General features: G+C 39.1%; 1 protein-coding gene across 1 annotated transcript in view; it reads right to left on the bottom strand.

Annotated features, from left to right (window-relative positions):
• LOC106541256 (disintegrin and metalloproteinase domain-containing protein 9) overlaps positions 1-20156 on the bottom strand; it is a 41662-nt gene extending 21506 nt beyond the window's left edge. Inside the window, exons 1-11 of the mRNA XM_087725932.1 lie at positions 20013-20156; positions 18113-18210; positions 15290-15366; positions 12531-12609; positions 9776-9852; positions 6825-7026; positions 6226-6291; positions 5324-5392; positions 3515-3687; positions 2350-2434; positions 1076-1197 (exon numbers count right to left, since the gene is read on the bottom strand). Of these exons, the coding sequence (XP_087582058.1) occupies positions 1076-1197; positions 2350-2434; positions 3515-3687; positions 5324-5392; positions 6226-6291; positions 6825-7026; positions 9776-9852; positions 12531-12609; positions 15290-15366; positions 18113-18210; positions 20013-20085 (1121 nt within the window). The 5' untranslated portion in view covers positions 20086-20156. The remainder of the gene's footprint in view (positions 1-1075; positions 1198-2349; positions 2435-3514; positions 3688-5323; positions 5393-6225; positions 6292-6824; positions 7027-9775; positions 9853-12530; positions 12610-15289; positions 15367-18112; positions 18211-20012) is intronic.
• Positions 20157-20468: the final 312 nt, after the last annotated feature.

Genomic DNA, 20468 nt, shown 5'->3' with positions numbered 1-20468 from the left:
TAATTCCTCTAATAGGCTTGTCATAATTGAAAAAAGCAAACTTCAAGTCTGCACCCCCAGCCAATCTAGAAAAGACTAAACAGCCAAGTGGTCTCCACCCAAATGATCCATGATTTTCCTTTAAAATGTTAGGCTAGCTTCACAACTTGCAAAATGTGTCTCAGATTGATGAGTCACAATGAAAGTTATGACTTCATTTTTTCCCTCTGGCAGCGTTTCTTATACGAGACTTGGCACTGTGAATGTGTAAACTAAACTCAGCATCCATTAACGCTCTTCAAGGATGAGGAATCTCCATCCATGATTTCTCTGTGATCTCTAGGGTAAGGATTTAGGTTATGATTGTTTTCTATCATTCCAAAGCTTCCTCTCAATTCAAGATTTTTAACTGAACTGTTCCCATATGGAACTTGTTACTTAGGTTCTATCCCAATTTGATCCACTTCTACCAGAGGTGGGTTCCTACCAGTTCGCACCTATTCGGTAGAACCGGTTCATCAAATCTACTGAACCGGTTAGAAGAGGTTCCACCAGTGGACCCGGAAAGCAGGCCACACCTACAGAAGAGATTCCAAACTTTTTTGAAACCCACCACTGGTCCTTGGATATGATTATTCTACACTATCATGCTCATATTTATAAAACTCAGTGCCTCTGTGAAAGGTAAGGATGACTACTGCGTTTATGGTGCAATCAGAACATTGCGTGTGTTGAAGTTGTTTTAACGCAAACCAAAGATGCCTTTTAAAAAACAAGTTTACATCATATTCTTATGCATGCCAGTGCTGTGTGTGAGGTAATTTAAGGTGGTTCTGACAAGTGTCGTCGGCATCTTCATATCCGGTCACATGGGCGGCAAGCCACTCCCATCCGGTCACATGGGTGGTAAGCCACTCCCACAAAGGAGGCCACACCCACAGAGTAGGTTCGAACAATTTTTGAAACCCACCACTCTCCTAAACTCTCTCTAATTGATCAAACACCAACAAAGACTTGGCATAGTAAACTTAATATACAGTATAAATATAATTTTTTTTAAAAAACCATAAAAATAATGTTAAGCAAATGTTCTTACTTATCTGTATTGTGCATTATATAGGTATTTGCACATCTTTCATTATCATGCTTCATACCGAGATTATGTCCCAACTCATGTGCAACCACTGTAGCGTGATTCATGGGAGACTGATGATCGTACTGGCAGAAATATCAGCATTGTTAGCACAGGATGGAGTGGGAGATGATTCTTTTTAACAAAAAAACAACAAGAACAACAAGAAAAACAGCAGCAGTGGAGAATAGAGCTAGACAAATCAAAGCCTTATTTCATCAGTCATTTTATTTTTCACTTTGAACTCCAAATTCTGATGAGAAATCCATAATTAGGAGATGAGCACATTGTTAGTTGCAATATTCAATTCCTGTTCAGTTTTGGCACAGCATACCATCACTAAGAGAGTGGCAATTATAACAGTTCCTGGTAATGAATTGCATAGTTACGAAAATTTTGAAAAACTTTCTTTCCCTACTCTGAATTAGACCACCCATTAAAAAATAAACATCTGCTTTAATTTTCTAACTATCATATACAATTTTGTAAAGCTCAATCATGTTGCCGCTTATCTGCTTTTTGTTTGTCATAAAAAGCCTTATTATTTTAAGCTTTTGCTGTAAGACAACTGCCTTTGCTCTCATTTGGGTTACTTTTCGGTGTTCCCGATTGGTAGTATTATACCTTTGTAGGTGTACAGTATGACTTTGTCAATGGGTTAGTAGCAGTGGTGGGTTTCAAAGTTTTTTCGAACCTACTCTGTGGGTGTGGCCTCCTTTGTGGGAGTGGCTTGCTGGCCATGTGACCTGGTGGGAGTGGCTTGCCGGCCATGTGTTTTCTTTCTCTCTCTCTCTCTCTCTCTTTCTCTCTCTTTCCTTCCTTTTGTCTCTCTGTCCCTTTTTCCTTTTTTCTTTCATCTCTCACTTTTTCTTTCTTTTTTCTTTATTTCTTTCTTCCTTTCTTTCTCTTTCTCTCTCTGTGTGAGTCTGTCTGTGTGTGTGTGTCAGTGGTGGGTTTCAAAAAATTTTGGAACCTCTTCTGTAGGTGTGGCCTGCTTTCTGGTGGAACCTCTTCTAACTGGTTCGGTAGACGAACCGAACTGGTGCAAACTGGTAGGAACCCACCTCTGGTTAGTAGTCAACACCAGTAGAGGCATCTGCCAAGTGCTTATGCTTGCCACAGAAATCTAAACTCAAAGTTGTATGTTCAAAATCCTGACACATTATAATGTAACAGATGAAGGTGTTCTCTAGGTAAAAGACTCTATGTTCACAACTGAAATGGGATTTTATGCTTACCGTACTGATAGAACCTCCATGATCTGCACTACAGACTGTGCTAATAAAAGCCATTCCAATAGCAGTACCATATGACCTTCTCCCTCTGAAATGCAGGAAGAGATTAAAGGGGGAGATGGGTTGAGATGCCTCTCCAGACTGAATAATGTACACATTTCCTTTATTTATAGATATTTTGGTACACACACACACACACACACACACACACACACACACACACACACACACAGAGAGAGTCTCCCTTGCTTCCCTGACCTTTTCAGATGTTATAGTATTTTAACATCCTGAGAAAAAAGTTATTGAATTGGATTTGAAATACATTGGGCAGCTTTAGCTGATAAGGAGGAGACCTGTGGCTTAATGGCTAAGACGTTTGCCTAAGATGCAATACAGCACAGGTTCGAATCCCAGTAAGGGTATGGCTAGCTGATGAGAGCTAAATAGCTTGAAATAGCTCTATACTAGTCTCCCTTTATTTATTTATCAGCACAAATAAAACATATATACATATACATATACATATACATATACATATACATATACATATACATATACATATACATATACATATACATATACATATACATATACATATACATATACATATACATATACATATACATATACATATACATATACATATACATATACATATACATATACATATACATACATACATACATATACATATACATATACATATACATATACATATACATATACATATACATATACATATACATACACACACACACACACACACACACACACACTGTATTATCTTGGTGCCACGCTTTAATCCAAAAACACCAACCTGAAGATGGCGAGTGAGACCTTGCCAAAACGTTGCCAAGACAATCTCAATCTTACACAGGAAAAGACCCGAATACAACAAGACCAGTATGCATGCATACATACATACATACATACATACATACACACACATACACACACACACACACGGGTGCAATTATCAGCAAAAAATATTTTTAAATCCTTGCCAATCTCCACAATCCTTGCAAACATGAAACCAGCAAAACCACAAAAAAAAATTCCCTAAATGAGACTGGGATAAAAATTTCTAAAATATTACAACTGTACAATTTTCACTTTGTTCTCAACATTACGACGTATCTGTATGTATAATACAAAGAAAAATCCTTACACGATGAGGTGACCAATATCATTTCTTGATCTCTTAATAAGATTTTCTTTCCTCCAAGTCACAAATTTGCCCAACACATCTCCAGCTGAATCACCATCCACCTGAATCTGGTTTCCATTTGTCCATATTTCCAATCCAATTAGGACAATTTGTATGTTTAAGGGACTGAACATCTGTAAATATACAATTTATTGCTATTATATAGGTTTCAGTAAATTTAGATAATTTCTTCCAAACAGTCCCATCTCTGATTCCATCTCTGATACCCTCTAAGATGATGGGAGATATGCCATGCAAAAAAGTATATCTAGTTAGCCAATGAATGTGAATCAGCACATGGACTATGTTTGCACGTTGAACCCATAGTCCACTCTACCTATGAGTTAAAAAGCAAACCATAATTGACATAATGCACTACCAAAAGGCATAGTTTACAAATTCCAAGGTTGAGGTTTACACACCTGGTTACTTAAGGATATTATCTTTGTTTGAACAGATTCCACAACGTGCAGAAATAAGCACCCACCGAGGCTGTGTGATAGGTAATTCCTGCTAACACGTACAAATCCTTCCCCAAAACTATCACTCATAATATGAATTATGCTGCATATTGGTTAAACAGCTATATTCATTTCAAGAAAAAGCAAAAGGACTAACGCAATAAACCAACATTTTAATCCAAAAGTTCCTGTCTCCCAAAATTTACTTGTTATATTCTCACAACTATTTGAGATAACAAAGGGGTAAGGTTCATAGCAGGAGGAATGAATGGCGAACTAGAAAAATATTCCTACAACAGATTAATTTGTATAAGAATTGTCACTTCAGCTGACTGTTATCTGCAGTTCAGCGGTTCTAATCTCACCGGCTCAAGGTTGACTCAGCCTTCCATCCTTCCGAGGTGGGTGAAATGAGGACCCAGACTGTGGGGGCAATATGTTGACTCTGTAAACTGCTTAGAGAGGGCTGAAAGCCCTATGAAGTGGTATATAAATCTAACTGCTGCTGCTGCTAACTGCTGTATGACTTCAAGAAGAATGATTGCATAAGAAAGCAAAGCCTGATCTCTAGAATAGGATACTAATACTGATAGGAAAGAACCCATTTATCCATTATTATCCAATTTATAGGCTGTGGAGGCGAACTTCTTTCGATAAGCTGCTACTCTCCATATAGCAAATAATTACATTGTTTAACATGCTGTGTTTTTCTAATACTGGAGATAATCATTTACTCTTAAACTTGTTTCTCTGTGTAAGCAAGATTTAAAAACGATAATAAAATAAATACCTGGAACTTTGTCTAATTTTATTTATTTATAAAAAAATGTTTGTGCTGCCTATTGCAACAACACTTAACAGTTGCATAATATTGACTTATAATTTTTACATAAAAAAGAAATATTATAAAAATGCCACAAGCAATATTAAATATAAATATTAAAATTCTAAGGACAGCAGTAAGTTTTAAGTTTTGTTCGGAAAAAATAACAAGAATCTGGGCACAATTCATATATTTGTAGATTCCTTTAATAAATCACAATCTCATTCTTACAAATATATTTGCTTTTGTCTGGTATATATATCTCATAAAGTTAATAGCAACAAAGGTAGCTATAAACGGAATTATGTTACATAAATAGTATCTAATTTTTTGCAGCAGCAGAATGTAAAAGTAACTACCTTGGGTTGGTTTTTTTTAAAACCTATGTTGTGACCAGCTTCAATTATGGAAATTACACTATTGTCCTATTTTTTATTTTCTCTTAAAAAGTGACATAACAAATGAATAACAAATAGGCTGACTTACCCCATCTACATAATTAATCAATTCAACTGTTTCCTTCTGCACAGCTTCAATAGTTCTTTTGATTAAATACTGAAACAATTAAAGAAAGAAGACATTCTAATCAAGAAAGGCAATTAGGAAATTTAAAAAAAATATCCCATAGCAACGTTGGTCCACCAAATTCTAAAATTAGGTAATACGGTACTTTCATATGGACCAGAGGTGGGTTCCTACCAGTCCGCACCTATTCGGTAGAACCGGTTCGTCAAATCTACCGAACCGGTTAGAAGAGGTTCCACCAGTGGACCCGGAAAGCAGGCCACACCTACAGAAGAGGCTCCAAATTTTTTTGAAACCCACCACTGGTCCTTGGATATGATTATTCTACACTATCACGCTCCTATTTATAAAACTCAGAGCCTCTGTGAAAGGTAAGGATGACTACTGCGTTTGTGGTGCAATCAGAACATTGCGTGTGCTGAAGTTGTTTTAACGCAAACCAAAGATGCCTTTTAAAAAAGAAGTTTACATCCTATTCTTATGCATGCCAGTGCTGTGTGTGAAGTAATTTAAGGTGGTTCTGGCAAGTGTCGTCGGCATCTTCATATCCGGTCACATGGGCGGAAAGCCACTCCCATTTGGTCACATGGGCGGCAAGCCACTCCCACAAATGAGGCCACACCCACAGAGTAGGTTCGAACAATTTTTGAAACCCACCACTGATATGGACCAACCAATTTAACACAAGTATCATTAAATTAAGGCCATTAGTCATCAATTTATCTCTTGCCTAGAGTGAAACTCAACTTTTTGTCCTGACAGAAATAAAAACTTATTACTGTGTTCATATCAGCAATGGAGCGGCAGAGAAATTCTGGATATAATACCAGGAAGCCAAAGATATTTTGGCTGAGAGAAATTACCCTGTTCTTATCAACAACCATATAGAGTTCGACGTATCGTTTCTCTGGCAGCACATTTCTTCTTTTCTGTAAAATTGAAAACAGAACCCCATTACATAGCTGTTTTATTTGGAATTAGCTCAACATTATAGTTCAAAAATTAAGTAAAAAGTTAACACCAGGCATTTGAAGCCAATTCATGAGATGAACTGTTGTTGCCTGAAAATAACCAATTTCATTTAGATTGATCAAACAATTATTTTCAAAAATCAAATCAAATCAAACTCCCTTGTTGGCTTCTAGTATTTCAACTCAAACTGGATTTGGGATCAAACTATGAGGCCGCAGTAAATTTCCCCTTTTTCCCCCCAGAGAATTATCTCAATTTGACTTCAGGTGTAAAATTCAAGATACAGAATTTTAAAATTATTATTTTATCTTTGTTCCCCACCCCCTTTCCAAGCATTATTTAATTTCAGAAAGAAATAACATGAGGAAAAAAATGTCCTTGTAAATAATAATTTGTTAAATTTGTTAAAAGCAAAAGAGCTGTGGCTAAAATCTAAAATACATAGATTAAAGCATGCAATATTTGAAAAATAAGATAAAAGTATATTCACCCTTCGATGTGTATCCTTACTGAAAGGATAATGTGATATATTAGAGTATTTCAAAATAGGTTCATGATATTGGTCATCATTTTGTACACCACAGGAAAAAGGTTCATGAGATTTATCTAATACATAAAGAAAGTGTTCAAATTTATTCGATCCTTTAACTGGCTCCATGCCATATTGCTTGTCACCAATATAGAGGATTCCCCTAAAAAGAACAAGAAGAGTTATTTAATCAAAGGCCAGCTATCTAAACAAAAATAACTCTAAATAAGTACTACAATATAATATGTAGCAATATCACAGTACAAATCTACTAGTTTCTCAATAAGGAAATATGTCTTTAGTCCTCGATTTACAACCACAGTTAAGTCCCAGAATTTATGTTCTGGGAGAAATTTATTAATTGAGCTTTGTCCCATTTTACGACTTTTGTTGCCACATTTGTTAAGTGAATCACTGCAGTTCAGAGGTGGGTTCCTACCAGTTCGCACCTATTCGGTAGAACCAGTTCGTCAAATCTTTCGAACCGGTTAGAGGAGGTTCCACCAGTGGACCCAGAAAGCAGGCCACACCTACAGAAGAGGTTCCAAAAAATTTTGAAACCCACCACTGGTCCTTGGATATGATTATTCTACACTATCATGCTCATATTTATAAAACTCAGTGCCTCTGTGAAAGGTAAGGATGACTACTGCATTTGTGGTGCAATCAGAACATTGCGTGTGTTGAAGTTGTTTTAACGCAAACCAAAGATGCCTTTTAAAAAACAAGTTTACATCCTATTCATATGCATGCCAGTGCTGTGTGTGAGGTAATTTACGGTGGTTCTGACAAGTGTCGTCGGCATCTTCATATCCGGTCACATGGGCGGAAAGCCACTCCCATCCGGTCACATGGGCGGCAAGCCACTCCCACAAAGGAGGCCACACCCACAGAGTAGGTTCGAACAATTTTTGAAACCCACCACTGCTGCAGTAGTTACATTAACAATACGGTTGCTAAATAAATCTGGCTTGTCAGAAGGTCACAAAGATGGTCACATGACTCCAGGACACTGCAACAGTCATAAACATCAATCAGTTGTCAAGTGTCTGAATGTAAATCACATGACTATGGGGATATTGCAATGGCCCTAAGTGGGGAAAATGATCATAAGTCACTTTTTCAGTGTGGTAGTCAGTGGTGGGATTCAAATAATTTACCAATTGGTTCTCTGTCCTAATGACCAGGTGGGTAGGCGGGGCTTAGTGGTTATGTGACCGTGTGCGCATGGCCAACTCAACATTACTCAGGTCGATGGGCGCTTCGCCTTAGCTGTTACAATGTAATAAGTGTTAACCGGAGAGGCAGTTTCTGTAAGCAGGGCAATAAATATTAGGCTAGAAACAACACTAGAATGTTTCCTTCCTGCCTTCCTTACAGGATTAGCCTGGTAAAGTGGGGGAAAAAATCAAAAGAAGATTTCTTCCAACAACCGGTTCTCTGAACCTCTTAGAAAGTTAAGAACCAGTTCTCCCGAATAGGTGCGAACTGGCTGAATCCCACCACTGGTGGTAGTAACTTCAATCGGTTACTAACTGAACTGCTGTATGTTGAGGACTAACTGTATAGGGAGAATTAATGTCAGATTCAATTCTGGCAAAAATTTCTAGACGTATACACATTTTGAAATACCAGATGACTTTCCAAAATTGCAATAATATAAATTAGGCACAGGGACTTCTGAAAGTTTCAGAAATACACTTTCCCATTCTCCTTCACCATTGTCCCTATTGGCTGTGACTACTGGGAGTTATTCTTCAGCAAATACTAGAAGGCAATAGATGTAAACCATATTTTTATTTACACCAGTATCAACACACTGTCTCTTATCAGCCTTTTTCAACCTGGCCTTGTCCTGGTCCTAGAACTCTCAGTCAGTATAGCTAAAAACCAAAGAATCTGAAGAATTACAATCCTAACACATCTGGAACCTTCAAACGTTCAAAAGTAACATGAAGATGATCCATGATTATTTTCACTATTGCTGAACTGAAATACTGGGAGGGGGGAAAATCACTAGCCTGCTCTAAGCTACTGCTACAATCCACTATTGCAGGGATGTCAAACCCGATTTCATTGAGTGTGTGCATGGCGAGGGTGGGCGTGGCCAGATCAACGTTCACTCGTGTCGGGGGCACCTGTGGTGGCCCGAGTGCTCTGCCAGAGAAAATGGGCCACCTAATACTTTGGCCACCTAATGAGAAGGAAGGACTCACTGGAGAATAGCCTAATGCTGGGAAAGATTGAGGGCAAAAGAAGAAAGGGACGAGAGAGAATGAGGTGGCTGGATGGAGTCACTGAAGCAGTAGGCGTGAGCTTAAATTGACTCCTGAGGATGGTAAGAGGACAGGAAGGTCTGGAGGAACATTGTCCATGTGGGGGGGGCACGATGGGTCGGGCACGACTTCACAACTAACAACAACAAAAAGGAATTAAAATAAGTTCTCCTTATTTGAGTGAAAGCTCAGAAGCAAAGATTGGATGAAACAGGATACAAAACAACACAGTAGGTTCAACTATACCACAGCCGAGTCAGAAATATCTCAACAAAACTTGCAGAGTTGATTTTAAATTAGCACAGGATATGAAAGTGCCCCAGTCTGTTGTAATATAACTCCTTGTGTAGGTGTGGGTCACCCATGGCCCAGTGCATAACAGGGCATGCGCAGCCACGCTGAACCACATAGGAAAAAACAAACTCCTACATAACATAACATAACATCCTGATAGTTCGTAACATTAACATCCTGATAGTTCACTCTAAATGTGCCTTACCAATGACGCCCAGGATTTGACCATATATAGACAGAACTTCCCTGAGCAGTAGATCCTTCACACCAGTCCTCACTTTCTCGTTGTATTGAAAACTACTTGTCTGCAAATACTGACAAAAATAAAAAAAAGGATAATACCTAAGGCCATCACAGGTACTGAGAGCAAGCAGAGAATCTGGAACGCCTTCAACATTTCCATGGTAGTAACAGTGGGTCTGAAATCAGAGAATTAACAGCAGTTTTCATAAGGCAAAACAGCAGATCCAATTTATTATCTGATGGAAATAAGGATGCCATATACAGGTAGTCCTCAACCTATGAACACTATTGGGACTGTAATTTCTGTTATTAAACAAGGAGATTGTTAAGTGAGTTATGTCCGATTCTACAACCTTTTTCGGCCATTGTTTTTAAGTAAATCACTGCAGTTGTTAAATGAATCATGCAGTTGTTAAGCGAGTCTCCATTCACTTTGCTTGTTGGACCTAGCTGGGAAGGTCAGGTGACCCCAGGAAACTGAAACAACCGTAAATACATGCTGGTTATCAAGTGCCCAAATTTTTATCATGCTGCCATAGTTATAAGAGCAAGGACTACTTATAAACCACTTTTTCCCCGTGTCCCTGTAACAATTGCTAAATGAACAGTTGTACGCCATCTCTATTCACTCAGTTCCTAAGACGTTTGGTATACAATTCTGTAGATTGTAATGCAAGTAATGTTTATCCTGCTACCTTAAAATTATCTATAACATGATAGCAATAGCAATAGCAATAGCAGTTAGACTTATATACCGCTTCATAGGGCTTTCAGCCCTCTCTAAGGGGTTTACAGAGTCAGCATATTGCCCCCAACAATCCGGGTCCTCATTTTACCCACCTCGGAAGGATGGAAGGCTGAGTCAACCTTGAGCCGGTGAGATTTGAACAGCCGAACTGCAGAACTGCAGTCAGCTGAAGTAGCCTGCAGTGCTGATACCATGTTTTGCATAAAATTCAGCCAAGACAATCATAATGTTTTAATTGGCTCAAACAGTGAGAAGCTACACTTCAGCAAGATTTGTTAGAAGTTTAGATCTAATCCTGCACTCCTTTTTGGAATGAATCCACTCCTCTTTGAGCCACGAATGCCTTAGAATGGCAGTCTTTTTAAGTTTTCAAAAAACATTTCTATTAGCAGATAAAGTTATTGGCAAAAAGGTCAACTTAGATAACAAATTACTCAACTCTCATTTGGCACCAGTGGCAATGAATTGATCCAGGGCTCAAAGGAAGCGAATTGTACAGTATTTTTTAGATTCATGATGTCTATCCCTCCTATGCCCAATAGGAAGAATATTCTGGGGATGCTATTTTCTGTGGAAGTCCTAGAACATCAGTCAGTAATATTTGCAACTCAAATTCAGAGGCAAGTTCAGACTGAGTCATAAAGTTTCTTATTAAATCGTTGGTTAGTTGTATGATAAAAATGTTGCTAGTAAAAGAATATAGTTCCTTAAGATATGTTGTTTAACTTCCCAGACTATTAATCATCATGGCAAAGGAGGAAGTACAGTGTATTCCAACACCCAAATATGACAAAATAGGCTTGGCACAGAAATCTGGTTTTCTGGAATGGAATATTAACTTTTTCTCATGTTTCACACATGCTAGAACACAAATCACATCACATCCAGCTAATAGGGCCATTGGAAAAGATTTTGTACAACTCAAAGCCTTATTTATTCATTTATTTTTTACCTTTCCTTCAGGAACTCAAGAAGGCATGTCTGTCACTGTTCATGCACCTCATTTATCAAAACAGATGGCTCAACGGTTAAAAATGCTGACCTTTACCCAAGGGCTACAGTACGTGACAGGGTGTGTTCTTGTTACTTGCTCCAGTCCCTGCCAACCGAGCAGTTTGAAAGCATGCAAATGCAAGTAGATACATAGGTAGTACTTCAGTGGGAAGGTGACAGTGTTCTGTGTGCCTAGGCGTGCAGTACTGTATATACTCAAGTATAAGCCTAGTTTTTCAGCCCACTTTTTGAGCTGAAAAAAGCCGCCTCGGCTTATACTCGAGTCAGTGAAAAATTTGCCCGAAATGGAGGAGAAAAAGGGGCGGGGCCATGCCGCTGGGTGACGCTCGTGAATGGCCCAGCGCCCCTGAGTTTCCCCTCCATATCAGTTTGCCGCGCAGCGTGCACCGCACCATCCCCCCTCCTCACGTTCTAATGTAATGCAGGGCTATCTTACGATTCCCCTTCCTCCCCCTCCTGCCGCTCTGCAACGATGTCCCACCTCCTCCTTGTTATGGCAAGCAGCCACATAGCGATGTCCCACCTCCTCTGGTACAGTGATCCAATGATAGGAATCACTGTGCCGTGTGTCATAGGAGGCGGGACATCATCATCACAGCGGGACATCAGCATCATGAGGTGAGTGAAGTATTTCATTGAATACACCGGTATTGTGTGATAATAATTTGTTATGCAGAGCAAATTTTTACAATGGCTACTGTATATTTAATGGGCACAGGCAGGCTGTATATGTTATTCAATGGGCAATGGCATTATTGGTATCTATTTTTATTTTTGAAATTTATCGGTAGCTGCTGCATTTCCCACCCTAGGCTTATACTCGAGTCAATAACTTTTCCAGTTTTTTTGTGGTAAAATTAGGTGCCTCGGCTTATATTCGGGTCGGCCTATACTCGAGTATATACGGTATACTCATGATGGTCACATGACTACAAGAGTGTCTTTCAACAATGCTGGCTCCCTCGGCTAAGACATGGAGATGAGCATTGCCCCTTAGAGTCGGACGCAAGAAGACAGGGGAAACCTTCACCTTTACCTTCAATAATAAAAAAACTAGAATAGAAAGTTGGCTTCTTCACAGGTACAACATACCTGAGTTTCCACAGGAGTACTCTCCAGATTTCCCTCTTGGTTATAAGTATATATTGTAAACTTTTCCCCAAGAAGGTTTCTGCAACAAATTTCATTTCAACAGTATTTTAAGATGCAGGGTATTCATCAATGAATGATAACACTAAAACACTTTAATACACCGGTCAAAGTTCATAATAAAATTTACCCACATACTAATATTTTAATGAAATATAAGCTGCATTTATTTATTTTTTAAATTAAGTCAGTATTCAAGCCATTTTAAATACAGAAATCTAATCATTTTAAGCAATTCTAGTGCCACATCCTGTTAATCCAGTGTAATGTTAAAATGTAATATTGAGCAACGAGTAATACAATAATGATTCATAATCAATTGTTAATAATAATTATCCTAGCAATACAAGAAATAAAACCATCCTATGTAGTTTAACAAAGATCTCAATGATCAGAATGTAATTCTATACTGTACAGAGGTGGGTTCCTACCAGTTCGCGCCTATTCGGTAGAACCGGTTTGTCAAATCTACCGAACCGGTTAGAAGAGGTTCCACCAGTGGACCCGGAAAGCAGGCCACACCTACAGAAGAGGTTCCAAATTTTTTTGAAACCCATCACTGAGACACACACACACAGAGAGAGAGAGACTCACACAGAGAGAGAAAGAGAAAGAAAGGAAGAAAGAAAGAAATAAAAAAAGAAAAAAAGAAAGAAAAAGAGAGAGAGATGAAAGAAAAAAAGGAAAAAGGGACAGAGAGACAAAAGGAAAGAGAGAGAGAGAGAGAGAGAGAGAGAGAGAGAGAGAGAGAGAGAGAGAGAGAGAGAACACATGGCTGGCAAGCCACTCCCACCAAGTCACATGGCCAGCAAGCCACTCCCACAAAGGAGGCCACACCCACAGAGTAGGTTCAAAAAATTTTTGAAACCCACCACTGATACTGTGATATCCTTCCATCATCTTAAGACTTTCCCTAGTCAATAGGAATAATAAGGAACACCTTCATTACCTAAATCATAGACACCAGGACTTCTCACTTTCATTGTGCAATGACCCTGCTATATTCATCATTTAAAAGCCTGCCAATATTATCCTGCATTTATAATATTTTGAACTTTTTCTATGACTATTTTCATAATTTATGTTTCAAGAGAGAATCAAGGTGGAAAAGAAGAAATAACTATGCAGAGCCTTGGAACTTAGTGCTAGATTATCCCTGCAATATATTTGTGCCAAAATTAATTCTACAACAGTTATTGTGTAATAACCTTAAAATGCCAAGTATTTTGAGCAAGCAGCATTCTAGTAGGTATTGCCAAGATATTATATATCCTGAGTTACTCTCCCAAGCTATTCCTACGGCATGCTTGTTCAAGTCAGCCACTAATCATGTCAGATTTCCTTACTGAAAGGAAACTAACCCAACTCAATTAACCCCATTTGCTGTTTTAAGTCACATTTAATCATCCCATTGATCCAGTTGTGCATCTCATGTAAATAGAGCGATGGAGATGTTCCAATAGATATATATGATCCAAGGTAAGATTTTATGATTTAGATATAGATTTCTTGGTATTTTGCTTTTCATATGTATTTCTTATGGGGTACTGCTTGTTAATATAGCTCTATTGTATTGCAGTCACCAGATCAGAGGTGGGTTCCTACCAGTTCGCACCTATTCGGTCGAACCGGTTCGTCAAATCTACCGAACCGGTTAGAAGAGGTTCCACCAGTGGACCCGGAAAGCAGGCCACACCTACAGAAGAGGTTCCAAATTTTTTTGAAACCCACCACTGCTAAAGGGTTAGGGGTGCAAGGATCTTGTAACTTGAAGGCTTTAAGACTTGCATGCTTCAATGCCAGAGTTCCTGAGCCAACATGACTGGAGGAGGAATTCTGGGAGTTGAAGTCCGCAAGTCTTAAAGCTGTCAGGTTTGAAGACCCCTAGTTTTTTTCCCTAAAGGGTTAGGGGTGCAAGGATCTTGTAACTTGATAGCTTTAAGACTTGCGTGCTTCAACGCCAGAGTTTCTGAATAGCTACTTGGACCGACCTAACTACTAATTCATTATTTCATATCCGGTCACATGGGTGGCAAGCCACGCCCATCTGGTCACATGGGTGGCAAGCCACTCCCACAAAGGAGACCACACCCCCAGAGTAGGTTCCAACAATTTTTGAAACCCACCACTGCACCAGATCCTAACTGACAATGTATTTATCAAGATACTATTAGCAAGTAATGCTTTAACTTGTCCTTCGTATTTTTTGTTTGTTATGCTTTGTCCTTAAATGTTCTGAAATGACAAGGAAGACTTGTATGATTTTCACTGTATGACCTAATGGGCCATTGAATTAAATCCAGTTCAGCTAGACTATGGATTCCAGAAGTCCCATCTGCTTCTCATCTGCAAAAGCCATCTGCATTTTACAAAACTTTTCATTCTGATAACATCTGCTCATAAAACATAGGATCCACACCCAAAATATTTTCTTTCCGCAGGCACCTACAATAAAATTATTTCAGCCCACAATCTAGCATGACTTCTCAGTTCTGGTGAGATAAAGAATATTCTGGATTATTATTTTTTACTCAATATCTGATCTCTCTCTATATATCTCTAATATCTGATGCCATTCTTTAAAGGGTTTCTTCTATTGTATTTCACTTTTCAAACTGCTTATTTTAGTGAAATTCTCATATCCTTAAAAAAAAATAGTTAAAATAAAATGGAAAAAAGATTCAGAACTGCATCCAACATACTTATTTTTCTTTAATTTCAGAATGTGTGTTCCATTTCCAGTTTGGATCAAGTAAGATAGCTGATCATCTAAGTGTTCCTGAAATATAATCAGATATACATATATATATGCGTAAAGAGCATTTGACAAGTACTTCACCAATTATTTGAAATGGTACTGTTGCTTACAAAAAAACACCTTATGCTGGTACAGTTATGCTTACTTTTTAACCAGAAAATAAATCAAACAGCTCAGTCCGGCTTGACATTTAACATACTGTATGTTTTACTATATCTTCTGCAACTTAGATGCATCTAAAAATAAAATATGTGTGTGTGTGTATCTGTGTGTATACACATACACCAGAGGTGGGTTCCTACCAGTTCGCACCTATTCGGTAGAACCAGTTCGTCAAATCTACCGAACCGGTTAGAAGAGGTTCCACCAGTGGACCCGGAAAGCAGGCCACACCTACAGAAGAGGTTCCAAAATTTTATGAAACCCACCACTGGTCCTTGGATATGATTATGCTACACTATCATGCTCATATTTATAAAACTCAGTGCCTCTGTGAAAGGTAAGGATGACTACTGCGCTTGTGGTGCAATCAGAACATTGCGTGTGTTGAAGTTGTTTTAACGCAAACCAAAGATGCCTTTTAAAAAACAAGTTTACATCCTATTCTTATGCATGCCAGTGCTGTGTGTGAGGTAATTTAAGGTGGTTCTGACAAGTGTCGTCGACATCTTCATATCTGGTCACATGGGCGCAAGCCACTCCCATCCAGTCACATGGGCGGCAAGCCACTCCCACAAAGGAGGCCACACCCACAGAGTAGGTTCCAACAATTTTTGAAACCCACCACTGACATAGACATACATACACTATTTATTTATTTACTTAGGTATTTGGGAATTTAAAAGATCCGTGGTGGTGCAATCAGAATGCAACACTCCAGGTTACTTCTGCAGATTGCCAGCTGCCGGCAGTTTGATTCTCACCGCTCAATGTTGGCTCAGCCTTCCATCCTTCCAAGATCAGTAAAAAACAACCCAGATTGTAAACAGCTTAGAGAGGATGTAAAGCACTGTGAAGTGGTATTTAATTTAATTTAATTATCAAAATTTATATGCCGCCCAAAATTTATATGCCGCCCAATCCCGAAGGACTCCGGGCAGTATGTAAGTCTAAGTGCTATTGCTATTTATGTATGGTATGAACATACATGGACTTACAACATGCATTAACATTCCCACCTAGATTAAAAACACAGTGAAATATAAATTTTAAAAAGAACTATATTTGGATGCCAATATGGAGGCCATCTAACCATTGAAGCGCAGCATCATTTATCTGGAAAAAAAGATACTGGACCAATTTATAGCCTCTGCTTACAGCAGGTCACAATGTGATCTACAAGTTGATATGAGATCCCAGTTACACTGAAGGGAGGATGCTATGTCCCATTTATACAGTGAATCCCGACAGATGCCAGGTGAGCTGCAAATCCTATTCAGGTTACATATGTAGATAGTTAGAAAGCTCCAATATACATCTGCAATGCACATACAGATACATTACTCCAATGTTCTACATAGCGTAAATTATATTCTGACAATGTAGCTAAATTCACTGGATTTCTTGATGGACTAACATGGAGAATGGAATATGTTGCCACCTTTCCCCAGCATGTTTTGCCATAGAAGTAGTGCTTTATAGCCCTTTCTAAACGGTTTATGGGGTCAGGATATTTCTATAGCAATAGCAGTAGACTTATATACCGCTTCATAGGCCTTTCAGGCCTCTCTAAGCGGTTTACAGAGAATCAGCATATTGCCCCCAACAATCTGGGTCCTCATTTTACCCACCTCGGAAGGATGGAAGGCTGAGTCAACCCTGAGCCGGTGAGATTTGAACCGCTGACCTGCTGATCTAGCAGTAGCCTGCAGTGCTGCATTTAACCACTGCGCCACCTTGGCTCTTCCTTTTACTGACCTCAGAGGGATGGAAGGCTGAGTCCACCTTGAGCCGGTCAGAATTGAACTCCTGGCAGTTGAATGCAGAGTTAGCCTAATACTGAATGCAAATATTGCATTTTAACCACTGTGCCGCCATGTTTGCAGTCGACGTGCTCTATGGACGCTTAGCTTGTTCAGATTCCTCCCATTTCATCTTGGGTACAAGGCTAGTTCTCTTTGACATCAGAGAGGTTCAAAGGATCTGCTGGATCCAATGTTTTCCCACTCCTAATCTCAAAGATATTAATTTATATGCATTCTAGATCTGCCATGAAGACATTTGTTCCGGAAAGGTTGATGGATGGATGGATGGATGGATGGATGGATGGATGGATGGATGGATGGATGGATGGATGGATGGATGGTTGGTTGGTTGGTTGGTTGGTTGGTTGGTTGGTTGGATGGATGGATGGATGGAAGAAAGGAAGGAAGGTATGGAGGGAGGGAGAGAAGGAAGATTCTTCTCTTTTAATGGCAGTGTTATACTATCCAGCTTTTATATATGTTGGAATATCCAGCACTGAGTCCTCTAAACTGAATGATAGGATTGCTGTGTCTGGCTACCAAGCATGTTGATTTAAAAAAAACTGATAAAATATGTGATAAAACATTTTATTATTAATACTAGTAGTGGCTCTGTGGAACCCTAAATTGTCTGGCAATAGCAACTAAATCAATATAGTGCTATTATTTTCCTGATTTTGTTTAATTAGTAGGACATAGATTGACCAACAATGCATGTCTTGTCTACTTATATACATTGTTAAATATTGTAGCTAACATCTAAAGAGTATCACAGGAATAAACATAATTAAATAGAAACAAACCTCATTAAAATGCGTCCAGCGCTTCTCCCTGTCTATTAATCTTCTAGGAATTATAATCTCATATGTGGAATGCCTAGAGATCTGTTGAATATGTCCGCCTACAAATAATGTTTTTTAAAGTTAGTGTAGAGAGATTTTCCAATAACTTCTTCGTTTTATTACAATGATAAAGAATGCAGCATTTTGCTTTACAGTGTATTTATAACAACTAAGAGAATCAGAAGCAGCATTTTCTCAGACTAACAAATTTTATTAAAAGGCATATCAGATGTGGAAAGTGGCTAAACTGACGTTGAAATTGGAAAGAGGCAGTCGATTTGCAGTATGGGGGAGACAATTCTTGCTTAAACAGCAAAGCATCTAGATCTGGGCCTAAAAAGTCAACTCCATCTTCTACACTTCCATTTATTTTACCTCTATACTTTGTGCCCAAGCATGAAAAGTTCAAAGAAAGGAGTAGGGGAGAAGTAAGAAGGAAGGAAGAAGGGGAAGGAGAGGAGGAAGGAAGGAAGTAGAGAAGGAAGGGAGGGAGAAAAGAAAAGAAAGAGAAAATAAGGTGAGATGTGGAGGAGAGGTAGGGGAAGAAGAAAGAGGTAAGGAGAGGTGGGTGGGAGGGAGAGAAAGAGAAGGAGGGGAGGGAGGAAGAGAGAAAAAGAGTAGGAGAGAGTATAGGAAGGAGAAGATAGAGGGTAGGAGTAGGGGAGAAGTAAGGGAAGGAAGAAGGGGAAGGAGAGGAGGAAGGAAGGAAGTAGAGAAGGGAGGGAGAAAAGAAAGAGAAAATAAGGTGGTGTCATAACAGGTGTGAAGGATGGTAAATAATCCATTCCAAATTATACCTTATACCCTTTTAAATGGAATAATAATATAAGAATGGCAAAGAAAAAGAATAACTATGTGAATGTATACCTATAACTGCATGTAAGAGAATAGATGACAGAAAAAATATAAAGCACAATATAGGTAAATAATACTTGATCATAAGTAGTTAAGTATAAAGAAATAAAGAAATGTACATAAAAATGGATAATGAGTATAGGTAAATAATACTTGATCATAAGTAGTTAAGTATAAAGAAATAAAGAAATGTACATAAAAATGGATAATGAGTAACGAGATTACAAACGCAAGATAGAAATGTAAAGAAAGGAAAACACTAACTGCAAAGAAACCAATTCGGAACTGCTGTATGATATACGATGGAACTTATTGTTCCCATGTTGTTTTTAAGTCATGTGGTTATTTTTGTTAATGTGTTTATGTGTTCTGTTGATGTGCTTATGTGTATAAAATAAAATAAAATATATTTTTTTAAAAAAAAAGAAAAGTTCAAAGAAACCAATTCAACAAAACCAGGGACAGTTTCTTGGACAGCTAAGAGTTGCGGACAACTTGACAAGGAGAGAGGGGGAAAAATGGGCATAAAGTGAGCAAATGAATAATCCAGTTTAAGAAAAAAACATGTAATTCAATCTCTCTTTCTTTTCAAACACCGAGTCCAGCATTTCATTTTGACAAATAGCCTTTTCTCAGGGGCACCCCTACTCAACTTTTTCTGCCAGGCTCAGCATCATTCCCCGGGGACAGCAATGGGTGTTTTAAAGAGGCTCTCTCCCTCCCTTAACCCCTTATTAAACCTTTTCCCCTCCACCTAGGTCTAGAATGGCCATGTCGGGTTCTGAAAGTTCATGGGAAACGGAACTGTGCTTCAACAGCTTGCCCTTCAACAAAGCGTTGTCAACCGCCAGTCAACTCTTTTCACCGAAAACGCCTTTGCCGGGAAGCGGAGCTAAGCATTTCCTTCCATATAAGGAACCTCCGGATCGTTTCCCAAGAACTCGAGCTGCGTCTCTCTCTCTCCGCTGCTCTTTGCTTTTAAAGCCAAACCAAGACCATTACTTGCCCAGGGCGACGACTTGGTTTCCCACGGCGCTGAGTCCCAAGGCGAGGAAGTTCAGGTAACAGGCTGCTAACATGATCCGCTCTGCCAGCTGCGACGACCGAGGTGGGGACTGCCCTTGGAGGAGTTCACGCGAACTGCTGATCAACAACCGCGCTTGAAACCTTAAGCGCCCAGCGGGAGGAGTTCACAAACCCCTCCCCGCTGATTGTGTGAGCGCCGGTCCTGGGATAGAGGAACTCGTTCCGCAGCATTTGAAGCCTTTGACCACGTGCGCCCTCGGTGATCCCCAACAGCCAGCTGTTGTTAGGAAGCAAAAAGAGGTGGTGTTGGGGGGAGTATCCTCAGAAAGGGAAGTTAAAGACAAGTGATTGATTGATATTTTTATTTTGGATGATCTCAAGCCGGGATGCTTCTGAGGAAGGGTATTGAGTCTGCACAGATCCTGGGTCATCCAGT

This window comes from Thamnophis sirtalis, unplaced genomic scaffold, assembly GCF_051295495.1.
Source record: "Thamnophis sirtalis isolate CommonGarterSnake01/CBP01778 unplaced genomic scaffold, rThaSir2_p1.2 scaffold_11, whole genome shotgun sequence".
NCBI classification, from domain to species: domain Eukaryota; kingdom Metazoa; phylum Chordata; class Lepidosauria; order Squamata; family Natricidae; genus Thamnophis; species Thamnophis sirtalis.
The sequence above is the reverse complement of the archived record's forward strand: the minus strand, read 5'-3'. Positions and strand labels throughout refer to the sequence as shown.